The sequence below is a fragment of the Neopsephotus bourkii genome, unplaced genomic scaffold (assembly GCF_033783945.1).
Source record: "Neopsephotus bourkii isolate Nb327-2 ecotype Australia unplaced genomic scaffold, CSIRO-AGI_Nbou_v1 NB_887, whole genome shotgun sequence".
NCBI classification, from domain to species: Eukaryota; Metazoa; Chordata; class Aves; order Psittaciformes; family Psittacidae; genus Neopsephotus; species Neopsephotus bourkii.
In genome coordinates this window covers 3,155,022-3,179,357 of record NW_026901381.1, presented here as the reverse complement: position 1 = coordinate 3,179,357, position 24,336 = coordinate 3,155,022, and the positions used below count along the sequence as shown (strand labels likewise).

The 24,336-nt window shown below is 38.9% G+C and overlaps 1 protein-coding gene across 1 annotated transcript in view; it reads right to left on the bottom strand.

The window, feature by feature from the left end:
* The window catches only part of PRKCD (protein kinase C delta), a 186,337-nt gene that overhangs the window by 26,272 nt on the left and 135,729 nt on the right, over positions 1 to 24,336 (bottom strand). Inside the window, exon 2 of the mRNA XM_061357285.1 lies at positions 940 to 1,074. Coding sequence (XP_061213269.1) covers positions 940 to 1,054 — 115 coding nt within the window. The 5' untranslated portion in view covers positions 1,055 to 1,074. The remainder of the gene's footprint in view (positions 1 to 939; positions 1,075 to 24,336) is intronic.

The following is a 24,336-nucleotide window of genomic DNA, read 5'->3' as shown; positions in this document are numbered from 1 at the left end:
TCGGTTTCTTTTCCTGAATACCCAAACCAGTCACTGCTCCAAGGTTCACTGCACTATCCTCCTCTATTTTTTAGTACTTCAAAGACACATGTGAGCAGAGAGGAGAGACATTGGGACAATTCTAGTTTTCAAAAGCAGACAGCTGAGGGGGGATGGAGGAAAGTGGATTTATTTAGACTACTTCCACCTCTTCACACATTCTGGCAGCTCCAACACTTTCAACACCATTTCTTCAGAGGTTCTCCCAACAGACTAGGAAACTGCTTCTTTGAAGCTTAACACGTTTGCTTGATGACGTTTTCTGGAAGGGGCACCACACCTTGTGTTTAAAGTCTAAATGCAGTTTTTACCTCAGCAATAAGGGGAAAGCCCAACTGCGTTGTGAGGAAGAAAATTCACCCTTTTCTGCATTCTTCGATGCTTTCTGAAGCCCTAGAGCCACAGTGAAGGATTAGATGGCTGCAGTCTAACCCAGCACAGCAACTCCCTCTCATCCTGTTTGGCTACAGAGCTGCATTGTAGCTAAATGTCACAAAATATTAGAAACCATTGGACCAGTTCCTGTAAAGAAGCAGTCTTTGAAGACTGAGGGCCTGCAGAACATGGAGGTGCTAACAAGACCTTGGGTGCAAGTCATTCCAAGCAAGTAATTCTGCCAAAATGTCTCAGTCACTACAAAACCAAACTATACTTCTCATTATTATCTATCCTCCAAGTCAAGAAAGATCATTTACTACTCTGTGCTTGAGGATGGTTTTCTCACACCTGCTGCAGTTCAGATCCCTCTCTACGGTATCCGTCTACACCACTCTCTACCCTGAAAACCTTTTGCAAGCACAGTCTTGAACAAGAGGACGCACCAGCATTCACAGACTAAGAAGGACTACAGTATTTCTAAAAAACTTACATTCAGAAAAGCATCACCATTTGTAACCTCACCTGTAGTCAATGCTTCCTTCATCTTGATAGCACAGAAAGGCTGTAGTTGTTCCCCATAATTCTGCATAGGTCCCAGCTCAAATGAGTTGAAAGATATCCGTAAGAAGGGGGCCATTGCTCACAGTGATACACAACCTAGAAGTAAAACAAAAGTAAATAAAAAAAACATAGCATGAAAGACCAGCTCTGAGACTTGTAAGAGAGACGCATTTCTCTGCAGCCATCATAGCTGATAGAATCAATATTCTAAAGTCTGCAAATCTTGAATGTGGCTTTGAGACCATGAGTCTGAAGTAAAACTGGCATGTACTGAAACAAAAAATGTAACATGTACATCCAAAGACTGAGTTTAAGACACCCTTTTAACCATATCCTGTTAAAAGTAAATAAGTTATGTCTTTGACATAGCCCTTGCTCAATTTTCAAACATAGAGACCATTTTCATTAACACACAAATATTAAGCATTCTTATAAAATAAGAATAGTTTTTTAATAACATTTTTTTCCTTACACCTGGAATGAATGGTGAGCTGGGGAGAAAAGAGGGAGAAGAGTGTTGGCTGTTTCAGATATTCCTTTCTCAGCATTTCTCACATGGCAAGGAGGGAGAACTAAAAGCAAAATTAACCATCTAAAACTCACATTATTTTGTTGCTCTTCAGGTACACATAATTTCCTTTCTTAATTTCTACAGAACCTCAAAAATTCCCAGAGTTCTAGGCACCCCAGTGGACAATCAAATGATGACAAGAACCCTTTAAATTAATTTTATTTGTAAAGATTACCTGAGAAACTACTGAACCTCCATACAGTTTCTGGACACTGCAGCAAAGAACCGCTACCAGATGTGCAGTGAGGCTAACGTATCCTTAAGCATGATCAAGTAAATGCAATTTATAAGAGTTATGTAAGCTTACTGACCTTCACAACTTCAGTAATACTTCTATTCAAGCATTGTTTTCAGGCGCAATGTACTACTCCTAGGAAGCATCACAGAGCTAGTGACTCAAACTGTAAGCCTCCACACCTGCAAATACACGCAAAGGGAAGAGGGAGAGATAGGAAAAAACCTCCAGTACTACTGTGTCACCTGGTTTAAACTGCCAGGAATTGCAAGAATCCAAGCCACCTGTAATTTCTAAGTCAACAAACTGGTCTTTCACTACAGTCTTCCCTCATTCTTAACTGCTCTTGAACTTAAAGCAGATTTCAGTTTACAATTCCCAGCACCTTCCTCCATGGAGTTAGCCCTGAAGCTTGAATGTCAACACTGCTTTGCGAATTCAAAATACTTATTCAAAAGGTAAGACAAAACAGACGTTTGATAGCAAGGGAATGCTACTGCAGTAAGGCAATGAGGGATACAGAGAAGTAGGGACTAGAAGAAAAGAGTTAAACATGGTAACAGGAAGAGATTATGGGAGAAAACAACCATAAACTGAAACTGGGCTGAACTGGCCTTTTGACTGCAGAGTGTTAGCCAGCTCGGTCAAGCAGCACTAGGAAGAACATCTCAAGTAATCCTGCATATGCTTGCATTTTTTAGTGTAAAGACATTGACCTGAGAAGCAATTAACATTCCTCTTGTATCTCTTGAGGCCCAGAGCAGTCGTTTAGATAAAAGACTGTGAAATCAGAGTGCAGCAAGACAGCATACAACATCCTACACCATCATTTTGCATCACGTGATCTCCCTATGCGGACACCATCCTCAATAAATGGAAGAAATTTGTGACTCCAACATTTATTGAGCTACTTTTTATTAACTGTTTCTCTACCTTCTCTTCTGTAGATTAAGACAAAGTTAGAAGGCAAGGTTTAGGATTACTTGGCACCACTGCTTATCCCACTAAAAGCCACAACTATAATTCACGTTCATTCAGATGGTCATCCAGACTCACAATAAAGTTAACAATCCCCCCACAGTAATCCAGCGGTTATTGCAGCTTGGAGCACCATTTGATGAGAATGGAGACCGAGATGAGCTCACAAAGAAGGAAAACCAGACAGCTTTTGCAAAGATTAACACGTACCATCTGATGCCTCACTTTCACAAATTCAGTGTAAACACAGTGCTCATCAAGAGTTTTAATGAGGAACGTATTTTTGCTGCTCAAGAGACTTTGTGCTCAGTGTCTGGAACTACCCTCAAGTGACCAGCTACATGACTTGCCAACACCAGATCACACACGGTCACTACTCAGTATGGATGTTCATCTTTCACCTCTGGGGAAACAGCTTTAAGACCCAATTAGGCCACAGGTAGAAACAAGCTGTGTGGGTCAGCGTGGAAAGTTTGTTTGACAGAATCACAGGACTGCAGGATAATTCTGGCTGGAAGGGACAGCCTAGCTAAAAGTCACAATTTCCAGTAAAGTTTGGGACTACACTAATGAAAAACTGGAAAGTACAGACAAAACTCAGCTAACAATTGCACTGATTTCACTCAGACCATATGACTCAAGCCAGTGTGAGTCCTGAAACAGAATAGAAGGCTTTGACATTTACTTCTTTAACCCCAGATTAACAGATACCATAGAAACAGGTACACTGATTATGCATTTTAAATAATGCCACAATATTCCCGATTTCTAATGGCCAAATACATGCAAAAGCGACAATTTCAGCCCTGCTTCTTTGTTCTGGATCTGGTTATTTTAGTTTCATAGTACTTGGCTTCAGTGTGATCCCAAATACTCAGAAATGCTACACACAAGCAGTCAGGAGAAAACACCAATATCCCAGAATTTCTGATGATGTTCAAATGCATTCAGTCCAAAGTCATTGTGAAAAACTGAAGGCAACTTATTGCTTTTCTATTTCACAATAGCTTAAAAAACCCGCAACAAACTCAACAGCTTACTCTCACATAACTAACTGCCTGTTCTTGCCAACTTTCTCTACCTGTACACATTATGCTTTTTTTTCACAGAAGTAGAGGTTTTAAATTACTTCATGCAAAATCTCAGGATATACTACATACTATACTGTGATGCAGGAAGGTTAACTGAGAAAGAAGGGTTTGGATTTACCTCTGAGACACATTTTCCAGTCCTTGTCTATGCTAACATACACAGTGAGATAGCTGACAAGTATCAGCTGTACTATAAATAAAAACATACCCCACTGCAACTGTTTTTGCCAATGAAACTGATGAAATATATTAATTTTAATTGAAAAAAGTTTCTCAAAATCCCTGCTGAATACACTCCCCCAAAGTTGTCTCATTTGAAAAGCAAAACCACTGAAAGCAAGACATATACTTTGCTTGCTGCATTTTAGACAAGAACTCCTCTTTAGTCTATTTCAGAAGTGATAGAACAAGCACTGATTCTTGTTTTAAAAGTTGTAGCTGTCAAGAACTGAAACTGCTATAAAACACCAGCTATGAATTGAGGGAGATTTTACAATCTACTCGCACAATCTGTACTGCTGCTATGAAGTATTAAAGCCAAACTGTTCTCCCTAAGGGTATGATTTTATCCAAACCAAATGGTGGAAAAACTGAGATGTGAACTCCCAAAATACTGCAAGTCTAAATGACCGGTTCAATATCTCAAACAGTTTCGAAGTCATGTGCAAGGGTAAAAAAAACTTCTAGTAACATTATTCTGTATGCAGTACATGGTGATGGCCATGCTGATTCAGAATCCACCATCAGATGCTGTCCAGCACTTTTGTTTAGCCAAGAATCCCTGATCTGCCCTGTTGCAAGCTAAAACCGTGCTCCATGAAATCCAGGGTAGATTCTGCAAAATCCACAGTAATTTCTATGGAGCTTTAAGATTTAGACCTTTTGACTGTTTGATATGGAAAGAAAATCAACTGTGATACTACCACCTATAGTGTGCACAGAAGGGAGGAGCAGGGGAGGAATTGAAACAACTTCACATTGTCAATGTCAACATCTGCTGGTAGAACAAATACTCAGTTTTCACATGGATGTGTTTGCAACATGCAGGTTTAAAGAAATCTTCAAAATAAATAAAAATCTTAAATATTTCAAGGAGTATTTTATCAAGATTTGCTAGCACAAAATTCGTATTCGATTAAAAATCTTCTCCACACAGATAGAAGGGACAAGGAATAAATCTGTAATTTCTCTCCTTCCAACAGCGCGCAGCAGCCATCAGGGACTCATGCTGCAACTGGAGGGACTACTTGTCAGGGCTCTTGTTGCTGCAATTCTGCCTTGTCATAAACGGTGAGGATAAGCCACCTCTAACACAATCCAGAAACAAAGGCATGATTGTCACTTTTACACAAAGCAGAGAAATAACATCAAAGCAGTGGACCATCTGGAGGAAACGTTGACAATGGTCAACAGAGCACTGAAAAGACTTAAAAATTAATGGGCCCAAACAGCACAGACTGTTCCATCACTCACTCATACGGGACTATATCCCCAAGAGAAATACAAATGAAAAACCCCTGCCTGCTGATTGGAGCCTCTGACTTCCTCATAGTAGTCTGTAAAACATTTTGCAAATGAGCATAAAGCTGCACACACAGGTCATGGCTTTTCCATGCTGCCTCACAGAAATGCTCTGGACGGCAAGAGAAGACCACTTTCTGCTTAGCTCCTTGCTGAGCCGCTTCCAAGGTCACACAGATGCTTTGAGGACCACCAACCCTGGCAGCCTTCTGATCAGTTGTGCTTCCCTGGAAAGATACAGCAGTAACTTTTTTTCTTTAAGTTGCAAAAATACAGATTATTTCCAACTTGCATGTATCCTTTTTTACAGTTTCCTGGCCTCCATTCTGGCAATGGACAAGATGTTCAAGAAAGATAGCAACAAACTATTGCCCAACTTATTGCCCCCATGGCATTTTCAAAAGCATGAACAATGACCTCCTTTGTGTATGGCCTACAAAGGTGATGGTGCTACTTTCATGGTGACAGTACAAGAAAGCCTGGCAAGTAGAGATGCTAGGGGTATGATCAGCATCCTTCACCTGTGCACACCATTAAAATGTGTGCATTGTGTTTTTATTGTTCCCATGTATGCTGCTTTGTGCTTCCATTACAGAAAAGACTCACACGAAGCAGACAGGTTGGTATGGTTCTTGAAGAACTCCCTTCACAGCTATTTGTTCAGCTTATGATCAAGAAAGAGAAGAAACCATGCAAGAGAGAAGAGACAATACCTACGTTGTAGGACAATTCGCCGAACCAAAGCAAGGATTAGTCTACAGAGAGTTATAGCAGGTTCTGTTGCAAGCCCTGCCCTCTATTTGATGCTCTGCAAGAAGACAGCAGTCTAAAAATGAAGTCAGTTTAAAAGAAGCTTATTATATTTGCTGTTATCAAACTTGGCAAGAAGATGCACTGGAGCATTCTTTATCAATTGGCCTTCCCTAGGCACTATCAACTATGGCACAACTGCTACCCAACTAAAGCCTGAAAAACATACTTACAACCAACACCAAATTACCATACATCACAATGATGAATGCTCATAGCTGCCAGAGATGGCAAAAATATTATCTGCAGGTGCTTCACTGAAAGCTTAAAATCCACAGAGGGTTTGAAATGTGTGCTCCAAAAAACAGGGCTAAGCCCCCACTTTGCATGTAGGTCTCTGCAGGAAAAATGATAATGGTTTTATTTAGGTTTAGCCATTAAGGTGTAGACATCTGTCCTGGTTTCAGCTGTTACTGTTTTTCCCTCTCAGTAGCTGGTACAGTGCTGTGTTTCTGCTTGAGTCCGAGAACACTGCTGACAGCAACAACTAAAACATTGGTGTGTTAAGTAATGCTTGCTCTGATCACGGATTTTCCAGTCTCATGCTCTCTGCCAGTGAGGAGGGGCACAACAAGCCTGAAGGGAGCCAAGACAGGACACCTGACTCAAATTAGCCAAAGGGGTATTCCATACCACAGCACATCATGCCCAGTATAGAAACTGGGGGGATTTACCTGGGAGGGACCAAGTGCTGCTCAGGTCAGGCTGGGTATCAGTCAGTGAGTGGTGAGCAATTGTACTGTGCATCACCTGTGTTTATTCTTGTTTTTCCTTTCCCCTTGTTGTTTCCCTTATTATTTTTAGTAATAGTAGTATTATATTGGACTTTACACTGTTCTTATCTCACCAGGTAGGATTTATGTTCTTTTGATTCTCCTCCCCATTCTTTCTTGGGGAGGGCAAGGAGGGGGGTGAGCAGTGGTGTGGCACTGAGTTACAGCTGGGCCTACACCACACCACCACCTCCTATGAATGGTTTAAATTATTCCAGTTGTTTATTTGTTTTATCTCTTTATGGAATCAAAAAATAGTAATTAGAAACATAAAACTTCTCAGCAACTATTTTGACAACTTTCCTATGGAGAAGATTTTACAAACAAAGTAAAATTTAAAATTAGAACTGTGGCACTATGCACTTATGAAAGCAAAATATATCCATTAGGTAATATCTGACAAAGTGCAGTTATCTTCACAAAGTCAAACGTGAAAACAGCATCTTTAAAACAGCCCAACTACCTACAATTTCTGCAGTAACATTTCTAAAACTGTGTATCTTCATAAACGGTTTTGAAATAATTATACAACAGGACTATGAAATTGAGAAAAGATGACAAGAACTTTAACACCACAATTCGGTTTACTTGCTGTTAAATTTATTGTCAAACAAAATTTTTTTCTGCTCCATAATTTCAAAATGCCAATCATATTCACTAAATTCTAGTGTGAAAGATGCAAGTTTTGGAGTTTACTTTGTTTTTTTTTGAAGTAGTACATCTACAGTGGTTCTAGGAGTCCTACAAATCTAGCTTGGAAAAAACAGTCACCATTTTCTTCTTCCTCCCCAGTATTTTTTTTCAGATACTTCTGCTTTTGTTGGGCTAGGACAAAGCTAGAAATAAAAACAACGACATAATAAAACCTGTCATTGTTTGTGTTGCAACAGTTTGGAGAAAATCCATATAGATAAGACATGTAGCAAGAGATGTGCCTTGTTTTCATCCCACTCAGGCAGAAGCATGGGTATTTCCAAGTTTCCACACCTTCTCCACACGCTTAGCAGCTCCCAAACTGCCTGAATTTATGGCTGCAGTATAAATTGTTGATATTTTCCCAACACTCTCAAGGCCAAAAAAAAAAAAAAGCCTGATGTTTTCCCTATCGTTATGATGAGAAACTTTTCAAAATATGAGCATCAGAAACCTTTTTCTGAAGAGGCCAACTCTTTCAGTCTCGGCAGTGAAAGCTCAGAGAAGCTTGAAAGGAATGCAGAGAGCAGGCAAGCAAGAGCTAGAGCAGATCTGATTTTGTGAGTTTTGTGGAAGACGTGCAGCCCAATTTATTTGAGCATATGGTAACATATGATAAGCTCAGTAAGAACAGTTGACTGTTCTTAAACTAGTTTCAAGTGCGTTGAGGAAGACAAAATTGGGTTTTACACCAAAAGATCAGTAGTTGAGGAAATTTTGGACTCAAATAGCAAGACAGGCTGTTACGCAGCGTATGCTGCAAGATAAAAAAAGCATCTTACACTGAATGTCCTTTTTTGGAAAGGGAAAAAGAACATTTGGAGCAACAAAGTTGGCTTTTTTGATATTCCACAACTACTACTTCATGGGGAGAAGTACCGTCAGCTGCTTTTTCTTTAGAAGAACATCAGAAATAACCATTTAAATAGGTTTCTGAGGGTTTTTTTAGCTCCCGAGTTGTTCTTCCTCCTTGAAGGCACAGGACTAACCAGTAAGTGAAAGCGCTGTAAGCACACTGGCTTTCACTATTACTAAAATCAAGCTGGAAACAAAAGTGCAAATGAATCCTCTTCATTAACTCCAAACCCAAACATCAGACATTAAAAACATCCAAGAGAAGAAACACTGCCTGAAGGCCAAAGACTTTGCTCATTATTTTGATAGCGCAAGCTGATATAATTTGATAAGTAGCAACTGCAACGATATGGAAGGATTAATCCAACGGGGCTGGCTAGCCAGATCCTTATGATGCTTCTCTGAGCGAACAATTCATCAATATCAAATCACATTACGAAATGGGAACACATACAAAATACTGGCTAAATCATGCATGCATGATTTAAGACTAATTAGGAAGCTTTCTTTTTCTTTTTTTGACACAAGGAATAGAGGTTGTTTTGTTTTGTTTTTCCTGCAATTAAATAACACAATCCCCTCTGTGTAAGAGGAAAAAACTATCAGCTGAAAGGGATGAAGCTATACCTCTTGTTTCCTACACTAACACACTCTGGAGCCAAGCTGTGTAACAGTTCTGGTTCTATGTCACTAAACAGAGCACTCATTGCCTTCTGCAAGCCTGAGCCCCTGACTAGTTCCCAGCTCCCACTTCCTCAACGATGTTGAAGAAATCTGTCCAGTATTTAGTCAGTACAGCTAAATTGCAAAATTGTACATCAAGTCTGTCATGTGAACATGAGTTTGGTCCAAAGGAAGCATGACATTCTACAAACATTCTTGTAACAACCAGTAAACTAGGAAAGCTGAGCTACTCATACGGCTTTCAGATGCATCAAACCAAAGGAAAACAGCCAGAGAAAAGCCAGTATTTCTTACACTATCTGTTTAGGTACCACCATAAATCATGGTGGGCATGGATCCATGTTCAGGTACACTCCATTAGCATCCTTTAATAGACGAGTTACACTCCAAGCCCATCTCTTGCTGAGTTGCACACCAATCCTTGCTCTTGCTGAGTATTTTTATCTAGGGATTCAGTATAGCATTCAAGATATATAATTACACACACAAAGCTGCTTGCTTTCTGTGCTATTATGTTTCTTGGAAATTGAGATATATTTCCCAGAGAGAACAACACAAAATGCCAACAACGTATTTTCAAAAGAACAGAAAACAACATGACAACATTTCAGCTAGACTTTTACAACCCAGTATACATCACCTTTCTCTTCAAAACACTGGAGGGGGTTTTGTTGGTTTGGGTTGGATTTCTTTGTTTGGCTTTACTTTCCACTGAAGAAGAAAAGCTCTTTCCCCTTAACACTGAAATAGCCAAATACCATAAAGACAGTATGTCACTTACAGCTTAAGAAAAAAAGAAAATATAAATGTCTCTTATTTCAAATGTACTGGGTTAATGTCTCTATATAAAGAATGAAGGAGCAAAAAAAGGAAGTAGAGAAACTGAGCATCCAACAAATACAAAGAATACCTTCTATACCGTTCCAATCAGGGAATGATTTTTACTTTGCACTTTTGAAAACATCAGCAGATTATGCAGTCTAAGTGCCTCTCACAAAGCGCAAGCCTCCAAGAAACTTTTACTACTGCCAGCACTATGACCTAACCCTCCAAGTATCTGGAAAGCTAGAATATTCATTAGCTGAGAGAACTGTATCATCATTCATACACACTGAAAATCTGCTGCTCAGATAACCTCATCAGAGGAAATACAATTCAACCCATGAATGCACGATTTTGATCAAGGCTTTTAAGTTAAAAGAACACAAGAGTCATGAACCAAACATTTTGCTCATTAACTGTGTACTGAGCTGTAGGAACAGTTCCAGTCCTGCCCCCATTGCATCTGGCATTACTGAAATTGTTTTGATTGTTTTTTTGAGAAGCCATTTTTTTCCCCTGAGGGCCACAAACTTACATAGTCACTTCAATCAGACACTAGGCAGAAAGATGGGTGAATCTGCCCTCCTCCTTGCTATTTCCTGGTACTCACAGGCTGCTCAGGATAGGTGGAACCATCCTTTTACCCTGCCCTCCCCACCTTTTTTTCTTAATTACATAGAACGTAAAGGCCAACCCCCAGAAAACAAATGCAAATAATCAGTAAAAGTCAGGTTAATCAGAACCTTGTTCTATGGTTTAATAACTGAAAATAGAGTGAAGCCATACATACATCACTACCTGCAAAAGCATCTCACTTTTGCAAAGACGTGATCAAGTAAGCACAACTGAGTTACAATGAGGGATGTATAGGATGATGCTAAATAATGGATGGTCACAGGGATCAACAAGGAGAAACTGGAAAGAAGCAAACATAACTGAAATTTATTTGTAATCAAAAGCATTTGCTGCTATTGCAATTTCAAAATCCAGGCAAAGATGTCCAAAACCAGAGAGGCAAATGGAATCACAAATGATTTTTAACTGTTCCCTCTCCTCCGAACCACTTTCTAGAGGAACATTTAAAGCTGTACAGTAGATCTGGCATTCCCAAAAATACAGAAGAAACAGGCACAATAAAACTCAAGGTATATTAAAGCATAAAGACATCTTAAAAGAGGTTTGGGTTATTTAGGGGTAGCACAGAGTTTATAGTCCAATTTCTAATGTAAATTCAGGGTGAGATGTACTATTTAATACCATTTTTAATTCCTTTCTTCTTAATCCTCCAGAAAAGAAGTTAACAGCAAACCTTTATGGTTTTTACCTCTTCCAGAATTCTGTGGTTTAAACATATAAACTGCACTCTGCAATGACACAGACACCATCTTTACCTAAACACTATCATACGTGTCTGCTAATAGCCATATTAAATCATTCTCCACTAAATGAATAAAACCATAACATTGTAGAAGACTTACTGGGGAAGAAAACCTTTAAGCATTGACATGTCTGGGATATAATACAGTAAACAAGAAAGAAAAACCTAAACAAAAATCCCTGGAACTTTAGATGAGCCAGGATCTTATTTGCAGAGGTAACTGTGGCAGGACATGCTCAACTAATTTGGGTTTTGAAAGAGTAAGAAGTCCTACGGTCTCGCTGCTGTCAAGAACACCCTCTGGCCACCTTCCCAAAATGCTATTCCTACTACTTGAAAGACTCCAACTTCTGGAGGATGAGTGCAGATCAAATTATTAGGTGTGTATTGTCTGCCATAGATTTTCCCAGTTTCCATGCCGGTGTTCATCTTGCTCAGAACTGGAGAATCATTTTAAAATGAGCTACTTGGTTTGCAGAGGTGAAACAATACACACAGAAATATAAACCGTATACCCAAGAACTTCACTTAACACTGCTGCAAGACTCTGCTACAAGCATCTGTTTTGTTACTTTATTGGGTCACTAATGATCTTACTGATAAATAAGACACAAATTTCATTCCGTCTTTAAAAATGCTTTCAGGAAGAGAAGACATATGCAACTGACTTGCCAGGAAACCTATAGATTACCCCCAAAAATAACGGAACACAAACTCTGACTACAGTTGTACTCTCATGTCCCAGCTAGCCTATGAAAATCAGTTCAATGATTTTCCTACAGACAAGCTTTCCTGGCTCATTATGGACTATCATTTCCTCCATCACTAAATGGATGAGTTAAAGTCTTGGTTACTTTCCCTGCACCTTCCACTTATTTCTGCCTTTTTGCTGTACAAGTTTCTTTTGCCATAAAAGTGCTTTTTTATTAGTTTTTATAGCAATCTTTTAATAGCAGGTCACAAACTGCTATCACTGAATAGTACCTCTTATATCGTGTCACGGTTGGGAAGCAGACCATTAGGACATGTCATTTCTGTCAGATCATTAAGTTAAAAAGGATGGTGTAGGGCTGCTACTGGCACAGAAAAACTCAAGAGGAAAACCCAACAACTGTAAACCACAATGCTCAGAAGGCAGTAGCATACACTGTGTGTACAATGCTCTTCCCAATCTTTACAATGCAATCATACTTTTAAAAGGGACAGGCAACTAAAGGATGAGTGAAGCACACAGGAAACAAAATGCTCCTAGCAGTTCCAAATTGAAATGTTCCCACTTTCAACTACAGAAGACTCCTTTCTTAACTCTCAGCATGGAAAGACTGCATGTCCCCGAGTGGGAAATTCTGTTTCCACATGGAGTAATTTTTTGGAGTGTATCTGCCCTTAGTGGTCTGCCCAGTCTTGCCTCCAAATCTTTCCTCTGTGTATTAGCTCTATCCACACTATCTTCTTTCCTCCCTTGAATGCCAAGCAGCTCTTTCATACTGTTTACTATGCAGCTTGCCTAATCACAGCTCACTTAATCACCCTAGTGCTTTGTATCTCTGTAATACCCTTCACTTCCATGCGGCAATAGCCATACCCTCTGTCTCGCACTCAACATGGCTCGAGTGAGTAGTGGGTGCTGGCAAGGAGTTCTGTTATTTACAACAAGCCATATCCCCAGCACAAGTTAGCCCAAAAGCCTCCCTTCTGCCTTATGGTTTACAGCACTCCACAGGCCACAGGATGCTGGCATTCCACCACAGGTCTGGATATTTGCTTCCACTACAGCGTTTAAAGTACATAAATCCTGTTCTAATACTACTTTTTCCATGTTAGCAATTACTGCCGAACCCACAGACATGTTATGTGACCAGTACTGAGAGGCAATTCACACAACTAAAAAGGGGTAAGTAGATGCCTGTAACCCACTTCTTATGCAAAGTTAGTCCACATCAAGGATAATTTGAGAGTCCCCTGTACTGAGTAAACACAAGTTAAAACAACTTGGGTCCAATGAATTTCAGCTCTGTGGGAAAGAGCTGTAGACAGCTACATTTCCAGCATGTAACAGTCAACCCCATTCTGCCTCTGTGGGACTATTAAAAAGAAAAAAAAAAAAACCACCAACCCCCCCTCCCCAAACAAACCAAAAAACCCCAAAACTGACTCAGACCTGAAACACAGCTACACTGAAAAATGTATTTGCTTGTATTGTGGAAAGCCTTAATTAAAAAGTTTCATAAATATAATTTTTATGCTCCTGTAATGTATCTCCTTGTCCAAGATGCAGTTTTCCAATTAGAGCACTGGGGTTTTCTTAACTGTTCTAAAACCAAATCCATCTCTAAAAATAAAACTACGAAATCTACTTCTGACAGAAAATGTCAGAGTTATAAAAAAAACCCCAGCACTTAAAATTCATCTGAAGAAATGTGAAGGGAGAAAAGAACGTCCCATGCAGCTGTCAGTGCCCTCTGCTCATCTGAGATGTGTACTGAGAAGCGGTAGTTATTGGTAAGATATGTAAAAATATATATATATCATGTGCTCAAAGATAAGATATCCTGAGAAAGAAAACTAATTTTCATAATTATCTCCCCACACAAACATTTTGTCCTACTGAAGATCTACTTTTTTCTGGTTTAAAAAGTTATGAGAAAAGTATTTGCATAAAGCAGTCATTATATTCAACACATATCTACTGAATATATTAAAAGAACTCTATAAGCTTGAGTACCAAACATATACAAATACCCGTAACAGCTCCTTCCCTGAAAAAGGCAAACTTGAACTTCATATCTACTTATTTAAGCGAAAGCGAGGAAAAGGTTTCCAACATTGGAAATATGGATTTGCATACTGACCTTTCTCAAAGTGCTTAACACTAACTAAAAGGCTCAGTGCAGTATAGATAAACATTATTATACTACATAAATCAGAGCATTAGAAGTTACAAGAGTTTAAATCCCTAGTTAGTCCAGACTTGGTTAAGATTTCCCAAGGTTGTTACCTCTGAAAGGCTCCAATACAAGAAGTAGCAAATATCCCAAGTGTTTAGTACTGTTCTGGAGCAATGATGCATAGTATAGGTATTGAGAAGAATCTACAAGAAATAGATCCTTCACCCACCTTGAAAGTAGATCTGAGCAGTTCTAGAGTTTTACTTTGAGTCTTTCAACAAAAACTGAAAGTAGAAGCATTTTAAGCAATCATCTCTACTGCTGCTGAATACAAAAGCAGCTTAGGAAACTCGACCAGTACTAGGGAAGAGTTATTTCCACAGTCACTGTTTAAAACTCCCAACACCATGTTGAAATTGAGGACAAGCAAGTACAATAAACTCTGCCTACAGAAAAGAAAACACTGTTCAGTTTGGTTTTGCTTGTCAGTAAATATTTTTGGGCTCTTGCTTAATTCAAAATAAACCTTCAGTATACTATGCAATGGAAACACTAACTTCTGCTCTCCAAACAGAAAATGGTGATATTTTCTAAGCAATTTGCAGTACCAGGTTTAAAAGATGCAGTTAAAGTTCTTCCAGCATCACCTAGTGAAGTTACAACACCTATACAAAGAAATGATTATGCAGATGCTGTGCAGACTCAAGAGCTCAGTGCAACACAGCATTACATTTACGATCTTGGCATGAGAGTGGCAAAAGAACAAAGTTTATGCTTCTGATCTACTGCTGAACTCTATGCCTCCAGTCCTGTTTACTATCACCATCTACCTACTAGAAAATAAAGCTGACTGAATGGATATAGAAAGGCTTGCCTAGTAGTAGAAAGATGTCATCGTATCTAAGGGTTATACTCTAACATCTTTTAAGTCAGAGTCTTGCTATTTCTGTAAAAAACAATCAGTAGGAAGAGTCAGTACTATACTTGAAGCAAGGTGTCAGGTTGGTCACATACAGTCTCCTAACAGCAATTCTGTCTGCTTTTAAAGGCAAGGCATTACTGCGATTAGAGTCAGAATTTCTCATTCTGTCTCCTACAGCAACAGTGAATCCACAATCTTTCTGTAACTTTGGCAAGATGCATTACACACGCAGGTTAATTAATTTGCTTCCATGATCAGACAGGGGAGAAGAGTATTATGATCCCTCTTTAATATGAGTCATTCTGTGGAAACTCCCAACTTCCTCACTTACTCATAAAACAAAGACTAAGAGAGCTGAGTAAGTGGATAGTTCAAAATTGCAGGAGCAGGTAATCCATCATTACAAGTACTTACTTTTGTAATTTTGTAACTTACTTTTGTAAGTTTGATTCCTCTCCCAAAGCCCTTTTTCAGATCTGACACAGAATCGTCAAACTTGATTTCCAGGGGGCATCTCAAGCTGTTTGCAGACTGTCTACTCAGCTTTGAGATATGTATTTATAAAATTATAACCAAGGATAATACATATTTTTTTTCAAAAGCTGTTCCTTTCAAAGGTCCTGCAACAGATTAGCTCTAAATGAACAAAAAAGAAGTGATTTTATGATTATGGCAAAAGTAAAAAAAAAATAATAAAAATCTTCCTACTAAGTCAAGAGCTGTAGGTTCTGCTTCAATTTTTCTAATAGATTTTAAATGCAAGCCCAGGAAAAGCACTTTGTAAGAATATTGTTGGGAACTAATGTGGCTCCAAATGCTTCCCAAGAAAGATACGAACAATACCCTGTGAAGCCTAGAGCAATGGTAACAGGCTTGGCAGGTAGCTGGATATTGGAACCAGCTAAAAGGACAATTCGTTGAAGAGCTGAAGGGCACACGGACAAACTGTATGTCAGGTTTGAATATGAAGACTTTAGGCCAGGCTTGATGTAGTTGTGAATATCACCTTAATTGGCAAGTTCTTAGTTTGTATCTTACACAGTGTTAAGCAAAACCTATTTATCCTACAAAACTGCTACCCTGCAAAACCCCAGGTTTCTCTTACCAGTACCTTCACCATAAATACTACTAAATGAACCCAGCTAAACAGTACGGGAATACCCAGAAGAGGTAAAAGAGAACTTAAAATGTAAAGATAAATCTATTTTATGATATTATTTTCCCCATGTATTAACCAGCATGAGCAAACTGTATTGTAGCAAAAGTCTTCAATGTTACCTGCTGAACTACCTGAGTTGAGTAGATACTGACTTGAGTACCTACTCAGCTTCAGATAGAAGCTATCCAGAGACAGTCACAATTCAGAATGGAAAAAAGGCAAGACTTAAAACATGCTCATTCTTTTATTCATTTCATTGCACAGATGAGAAGAATTATTTTGATACAAGTTTCACAACACCTTATCTAAACCTTTTCCCTTGAGGAACACCACAGCTAAGGTTCCTGTGTTACATTCTGGTACAAATGCTTGGCTCGCCTTAGTTTCAGCAAGCATCTCTCAAATAGGAAATCGAAGTAGCATTTTTTCAGTGATCAACATTTGTTGGACTCACTACAAACAACTGAAACCTCATTTTCAAGTCCAAGAATAAACAGGAATGGAGGGAGATTAGATTACATAGTAGCAATGACTTCTGCTACTACAGGAGGGGTTAGTATCCATAAAAGCAGAAAAAGTCCCAAGCTGCACTGTACTGTTTTCTTTCAATTTTGTCCTTGTATGCATCATGACCTTGAAAAACCCTTTAACTTCCCTGTTCTTTAGCTTGCTCTAATAAAACAAGATACGTATACTTGCCAAAGTGTATTAATTATGAAGACTGGTGACACGAAGTGTCACAAAATAGAATTTAACACCAACTCTCAGCTTAATTTGGAACCAACAGCTGAATTTATGGCTTCCATTTAGAGATGATAGCAAAATTACTTGGGCTGAATCAATCCCACAGACAACAGTTACATGAAAGAGCCTATATTTTAAAATCCAGATTGTCAATCAGATCCATGTCTCCAGAACAACTATCACATGTCCTCTAAGTGGTGCAGCAATCGCAATGAGAGAGCAGTCAGCACTGGAGGCTTTGTGGCATTAACCAGCTGTCAAAATACAGCTCAGCTCTATGGGAACGCACCAAACATTCCCAGACACTTGCCTCCAAGTTTACAAACACTCCATAAATAATGTTTAAACATCTAACAGGAGAGAAATGCTCAACTGTTACATTGAGGGCCAATGGTACACGGAATACAAAATATGACTTAAGATCATCTAACAGAGATAACCAGAGCTCCTTAACAAATCAAGATTGATCCTTTTTGGTATCTAGTAGGTGAAATAAATGTTTTAGACCACACGGTGTGCAGAGAGAAGTCAGGAACAGCCAACCCACAGAACAAAGAGAGATGTAGATGCATAAAAAATGACTCAAACGCGTTTGAAAGCCAAAAGCTTTAAGACAGTTTAGAAAACTGCATGACAACTGTATCTAGCAGGGGTGGAAAAGAAAAAGGGCAGCAGGTAGGAGAGAAAGATGGAGAGGAACTTTAAAATTACTACTTCTGTTGCTGGCTTTCACCTATGTCTTAATCATCCAGGGGATACACTTTGATGGTCCGGATTTTGGGATACAGACAGCACATGTAAGACTTCTCCACCTCCAGCAAACCAGCAGATACAGAGTTCTGGATTATCAGAGATAATATACCACAGATTTTAGTCTGCTTACCTTGTTCAAGTGACAAGCCCTGATTATATTTCGAATAATTATTTTCCCTCATCATACCTCAGCTCCTATCGCTTCTGGAGTGGTTTAGCCACTGCTTCTGGCATAGCTTAGAGACATAAATATCCCTGCTCCAGCAAGCTATGGAAGTACATGGAACACACAGTTTATTAAAAGGAGCAACAAGACCATGAGTGGACTGATACAATACAGAAAACTTCTACCTAGTAATTCCTAGTTTCAAGACCTAGGAATTAAATAGTCTGGGAAATAATAGTTTTCCTAAAACTGGGGAAACAAGCACTCTACGATTTAAGGGAATAAAGAGCTCATGTGTGTTTGGAAGATAACACCAACTTCATTTCCTCCTTTGAGGTGGCTGAATCCCCATCACGATGCATTCCAGGGACCACAACTAGCTGCTTCAGCTGAGCTCCTAAGTAAGTTTGTCTTCTTAGGAGAAGGCATATGCCAAAACACATGCCAGGAACAGGTATGATGGATACAACAGCCCTGACTAGAATTCCAGCTCCTCAGCAGGTTCAGCAAAACCAAGCTGTATCACCTGTAAGCTTAGGGACTGGTGTAATGGCCTGTTCCTGTTGTACTAAGGGAGATGAAGGAAAGGATTGGTTCGGGTCCACAGAGATAGGGACAACTCCCAAGAATTGAGCTGTTATGCACCCAATTTTCCCCAAACCCAAACCAGGAAGTAAGACCTTCCCGGTACCAGTCAGGCTAACTATACGTGCACAGGAGGCACCAAACTGTGTCTGTATTAGTACCCCAGCAGTCTGCTGCTCCAGGCCACTACCAGCTTCACCAAGGACCCTTGCAGCCTTTGAACCTACATCAACCCCAATCCCAGCAGCTGCAGAAACAGAGGAGGTGCTTTCTTTTTGTTTTCTGCTTCATTTTTTTTCAAAGAAATCAGTGGAAAAGTTTCTCTTTTACTTTTCATCACTTATACTCACGAGACTCTTCTCTGCCTAGCCTTGCTGTCTGGGTTCTTTCCCAACCTCCAAAACTGAAGCATTTCTAAATAAGGAAAAATAAACTAAGATTTAAAAAAAGATGAATGGAAATAATAATTAAAAAAAATCATCAAACCAGCAGATAACTTTTGCTGCAGCCCAAAGACTTCTATAAAGACTTAACACTTCTGGAGCTTGAAGCTCATTTAAGTAACTAAGTTGACGCTGTCTTTATGCTGAACATGTTTTACATGCAACTCACAGGACTACACTTGTAAAAGAAAAGCTTGAATTAAAAGGTTCGCAATGAAGGTTTGTTTTTTTTTATTTGCTGAGGCAAGGGCAAGTTTGGATTTATTTTTTTTTTTTATGCCAGTTAAAACACATTTCTGGCTAAAATGGTTTAGATGGTTAGAATAAAAGTAATACTGAGGCTTTTGTGGAGGATGTCAGGAATATGCGCAGATCTACAGTTATTCTCACTACATTTGTAGTCTGTTGCTAATGCAAGATTTCTGCATGAGCAAGATAACTTCAGCACAGCATGTCTTTCAGCTGATCTTTTTCTTCCATAAATGCTCCATTTCAAGACCTTAGTCAAGGCCTTTTTTTTTCTTTCCTTGCTTTTCTCCTTCTTCATCTCTTTGTAAGGGCAGCTGGGTCGGCTGTTCTTTGTTTCAGAAGGAACAAAACCTAAAAGCAGCAAACCAGACATTGGCAGTATTTTCTAACCTCGCACTGGGTGCTGATCATTGTTTGAGCCACAGAATTTCATCAGATGGATCACTGGCTCATTTCCAAACAGCAGTTCCTCTTTTGCCAGGAAGCTGAAGGATGGTGCCTTCTGAGAAAACACTGAGCAACTTTTCTGGAAGCTTACACACACTTGATTGTGTCTATTCCACATGTATTATTTGAATATTATATAAATATTTCAGTGTGGTATTAAAAAAGATGAAGATCCATCTGAATATATGCATTTTAACCTGTCTTAGCACACACTTCTTTCAAATTGCTCCTCTTCCTTTGAAAATACATTTTTGAATGATGAGACAGTACAGATACTACAATGCAGAGGTAGTTAATAGGTGGCTCCCATGTTCTGTATACTTATGTATACAATCACAAATTAAGTTATGACCTTTGTTACCCAAATGATTCATTCAAAATAGCAATAATAGCCTCTGACATGCACTGCAGGCATAACTGCTAGCAAACTCCATCAAAGTTGCTTAACATCTCTGATTAGAAGACATGTTTTCAGTTACTCACTGAATTAACTAGTTTTAACCACCCAACTTAAGTTCCACAGACTTTGCAGGTTTTCTGCCTCAAACAGATAAAGGAGTTTTTAAGTTTCAGAAAAAAAAAATTAAAAAAAAAAAAAAAATCTGTTTTTTATTAGGACATGGCTAGAAATCCCCTGGAATGTACTTCAGAGACACAGGTATAGTTAAAAGCAAAATACGAGATTAGCATCTTAAATAGATGTGAAACTTTTCCTTTCACAATTTCTCTTCTTTGAAATTAGGGTAATTCCATCCCTGAGTGACACTGTGAAAATTCTCTGAAAAAATCTGAGCAATTCTAATCACAAACACAATACAAAGGACAAGAAAATTACTGAAACTGTTTTCACAGCAGTTTAAACAAACAAACAGCAACAAAACCAAGAGATGATTCGATTCCCAAAGAATTAAAAGACAAGAACAACACAACCAACCACCCATCACCACCACCTTCCTGTAGCCCTTACACATTTGGGGAAGCTACCACATAACTACAGACTAGTCTAGCTGTACTTTATTAATCTTTGCATTTGACAACATTTCATAACCTCAATTTTCTGGCAGGCAACTGGAAACATGATATACACGCAGTGTGTGGAACTGGCATGATTTCAGCCCACTGGGTTCTTCCATGAAACAAAAGAACCTGTTCTGCCAAAGGACAGAAGGACTAATTTCTATCCCGCTGCATTCCTTGTTCCCAGTAGCCTTGTTAGGCTTTCTTTGTAAGTGGAAAACTGGAAGCTTGTTGCTTCAAGTGACTGCATAATAAATGAAATTGTCTGCCAAAAGTACTCACCTGTCATACCTGCCTTTCATACTTGGCAAGAATTTCATTGTGCCTTCTAAAACTCTTGGATATGGGCCACATCCAACTACACTTAAGCCAGACAGAAATAGTCACATCATCAGCATAGTATCTGGGATTTTTCCTTGAATACTCAAGGTAGTAGATGAGTAATGTGCTAACTCAACAAGTCACCAGGTTCGTCTTCCTCAGGAAGCCCAGTGCAACAGTCTATGCTATGTTCCTAGCACAGCCTAACAATGAAAATTCAATTCTATTGAGTTAAATTCTATTAACTCCATTTAACTCAAATAATAAATAATAAATATACTGCAGACTCACTGTTTACCTCCTTTTCTGATTTTTTTATCAGTAGTATCTACCCAGACATACAAATTTTCCTTTAGATAGCCTACAACTTTTAAGATCCAGGGTATGGCATATCTAAGTCACAGTGACAGAGTCCTCCAGGGAACAGATGCAGTGCTTGCATCTGCCAGGAAACAAAAGCTGACAACCAAGCAAAACTGAGAAGAATCCATCTAAATCAGCCTCATAGCTTGAAAGCTTCTGCTTTTCCAGATAAACTGGGCAGAGGTGCAGGAGACAAGCTTTCCACGTTGCAAATGGAGCAGAAATCAAACTGAACTGCATGATCCTCATTCTCTTGAGCACTCACACTGAAGTCAAGAACAATTATGTGAAATAGTACACGTGTCTCTTTACAAGGAGGCCCAAGCTTGCAACTGCTCCAACTTTAACACCTAAATATTCTGAACTTGGACACTAACTAGAATATGAACAACAGAAAATAAGTCAGAGGGCAGACAAGAGAGGAACCCTTATGTTTCATAGGAAGCATCATGAGGAACCTTTCTCTTCTTCACAAAGAGCCAGCTTGGAGGCAGGAAACAAAATTATTAAAGCTGTACCTTCATAGAGAGGGGTTAAGGTTTAGCAATAAATACAACTTTGCAGAATGAAGTAAAGCATGTGTATGTTTGCACTAATATAACAGAGACCTTTTTTAATTTCATCCCACAAAAACTTGTATTAGCCCCTGAAAATAATCAGGACTTTGAATGCTTCAACAGGCACTGTGCAAAAAAAACCCTAAATCAAAACAACAGAAACATAGATCAAAGCATATAATAAAGCATCAGCTATCAAACTCTGGAGCCATAACAAAGGCTTTATAATCTAAAAAAGATTAAATGGCTGCCATTTTAAAGTGTTTCTGTGAGTGAGAGATAAATGAGAACATGGTAAAGGTCCAAAATATACCAGCTGAATAAAACCCAATCTGTTAAAATTTCCAAGACAACATGCTGCTATAGGATCTTTATCGGAAAAAGCATGGGGAGTCAAGCCAATTTTGCTCTAACCAGGAAAACCTCAGCCCTGTGTCTCAATGGCAAGAACAGCCAGTGTAACAAAGACCCTTTCAAACATGGGAAAATCTAACTAAGAAAGAAAGACAAAACAGCTACTGTGAAAGACCCAAAACTTCTATAACCCAATACATTTCCAGATGTGGGGTTTTATATCAAAACATGACTCTATTTGTATACCCTTACACTTCACAGTAATGCCGTATCAGCTCTTTTAAAGTATTTTGCTAAATAAACCAAATGCAACCTGTGTCAGACTCAAAGAACTGTACACACTTGTAGAATTGCTTGATCACAGTACAGCTGTTCTGAATTTTACTCCAAGTATTCAGTTCTATTGACTTCACAAAGCATTTTGAAAGGGAAAAGCCTCCAGCTGTAAGCAACTTTTGAATGTCAGCTCACTGTACTACCTCCTGTACTGCAGCTATAAACACTCACAGGGAATGTTAATACCAAACTTCAGTCATTAAAAGGAAAATCTTTTAAGTTGCTCCTTTGAAGACATCCAGACAAACAAACTAATTATTGTGACAGATCCTGGAAACACCTGATTGCAAACTGCAGAGGACTTGACAATAGCATGATGGATTTTGTTCAGAAGAAAAAAACAATGGGGGAAAAGTACCAAACGCTTCCATTCCTTGAGGGTGACCGAGAGACTTCATTTTGGTCAAAATATGTTTTACTATATCACTTTTTTTTCCCCCTCTGGACTTTTACCACCCATTTCTAAATAAGTACTAATGTTGTACACATTTTCAAAGACCATACTTGGTTTTTGCTCCAAAGCTGGGAGACCTGTAAAACCAGTAAGGTTGCAAAAAACAAATTCAGGATGCAGAAAAATGACTGATCTCAGAAATTCATTATACTGCAGTGTATTACTTCCTGCTAATATCACCATTGGTCACTTGTTTTAACAGTGGACTCCCTGTGGAAGCGCTACGCTTCCTAGGAGCTGGAGCAAATTACCACCAGTCTCCCGGAGGAATAAAGTAAGAGAGATAATCAAAGTAACCCAGCAAAGTTTCTTAAAAATCAGCTTCTGACTGTTTGTTACTTATGTAGCCCCTGTATCACAGAAACCAAAGGTCAAGGAATGAGCCAGCTGAGCAACAAGAAAACAAAGCTTTTTGCTATTTTGTGATATAAAAGGCTTCGCTGCAGACCTCCTTTGTACAAAATGTCTTTCAAAGATGAAAGTACTGAACTACAGCTGGCTTTTCTGCAAAACACTCACAGAAAAGATACAGAATAAGAAAACAAAGTACAGGAATACAAAATGAAAAAGTGAAAGATGAGTTTTGAAACAGTCCTGACAAAAACGCTCTTTCAAGACTGATGTCACCAGAAAATGTTATGTGAAAATGTGTTTTAAAGTGTAGAATTTGAGCTCTCAAATTAATTTCTCTCTTGGTTAAAGTGATGTCAAAATTAGGTCTTGCTATTTTCAGACTTTAACAACAAAGGAGTCAACGGGGGTTTTTTTGAGGGGTTTCTTTTTTGGGGGGGTAACTGGGACAAGGGGACAGAGCCCTTAACAGCTACAATGGTTAAAACAACTGTAGCAAAAGGGAAAAAATATTGCCTTCATTAATATTTAAATCAAATGGGCTGTCTAGATAAGAGTCAGGGAAATATCCTTTTTGAAACACAAGATTGCAGCACAAATGTGAGAGTTCATTTACGTCTATGTTGATGGTGTTGCTACTGTGCCAGACAAATTACAACCATACTGAGATCTTTGTGAGCAAATTCTTCTGTTTCTGATCTACAGCAACAGAAAAACTGGTTTAACTGCTTTCAATCTGTCTCAATAAAATATTGTTCAAAGTCTGGAGAGCCCAAGTAACTCAAGTCACTATCTAATTCCTTCCTCATATGATGGGCTGTACGGTATTTGAGTATGT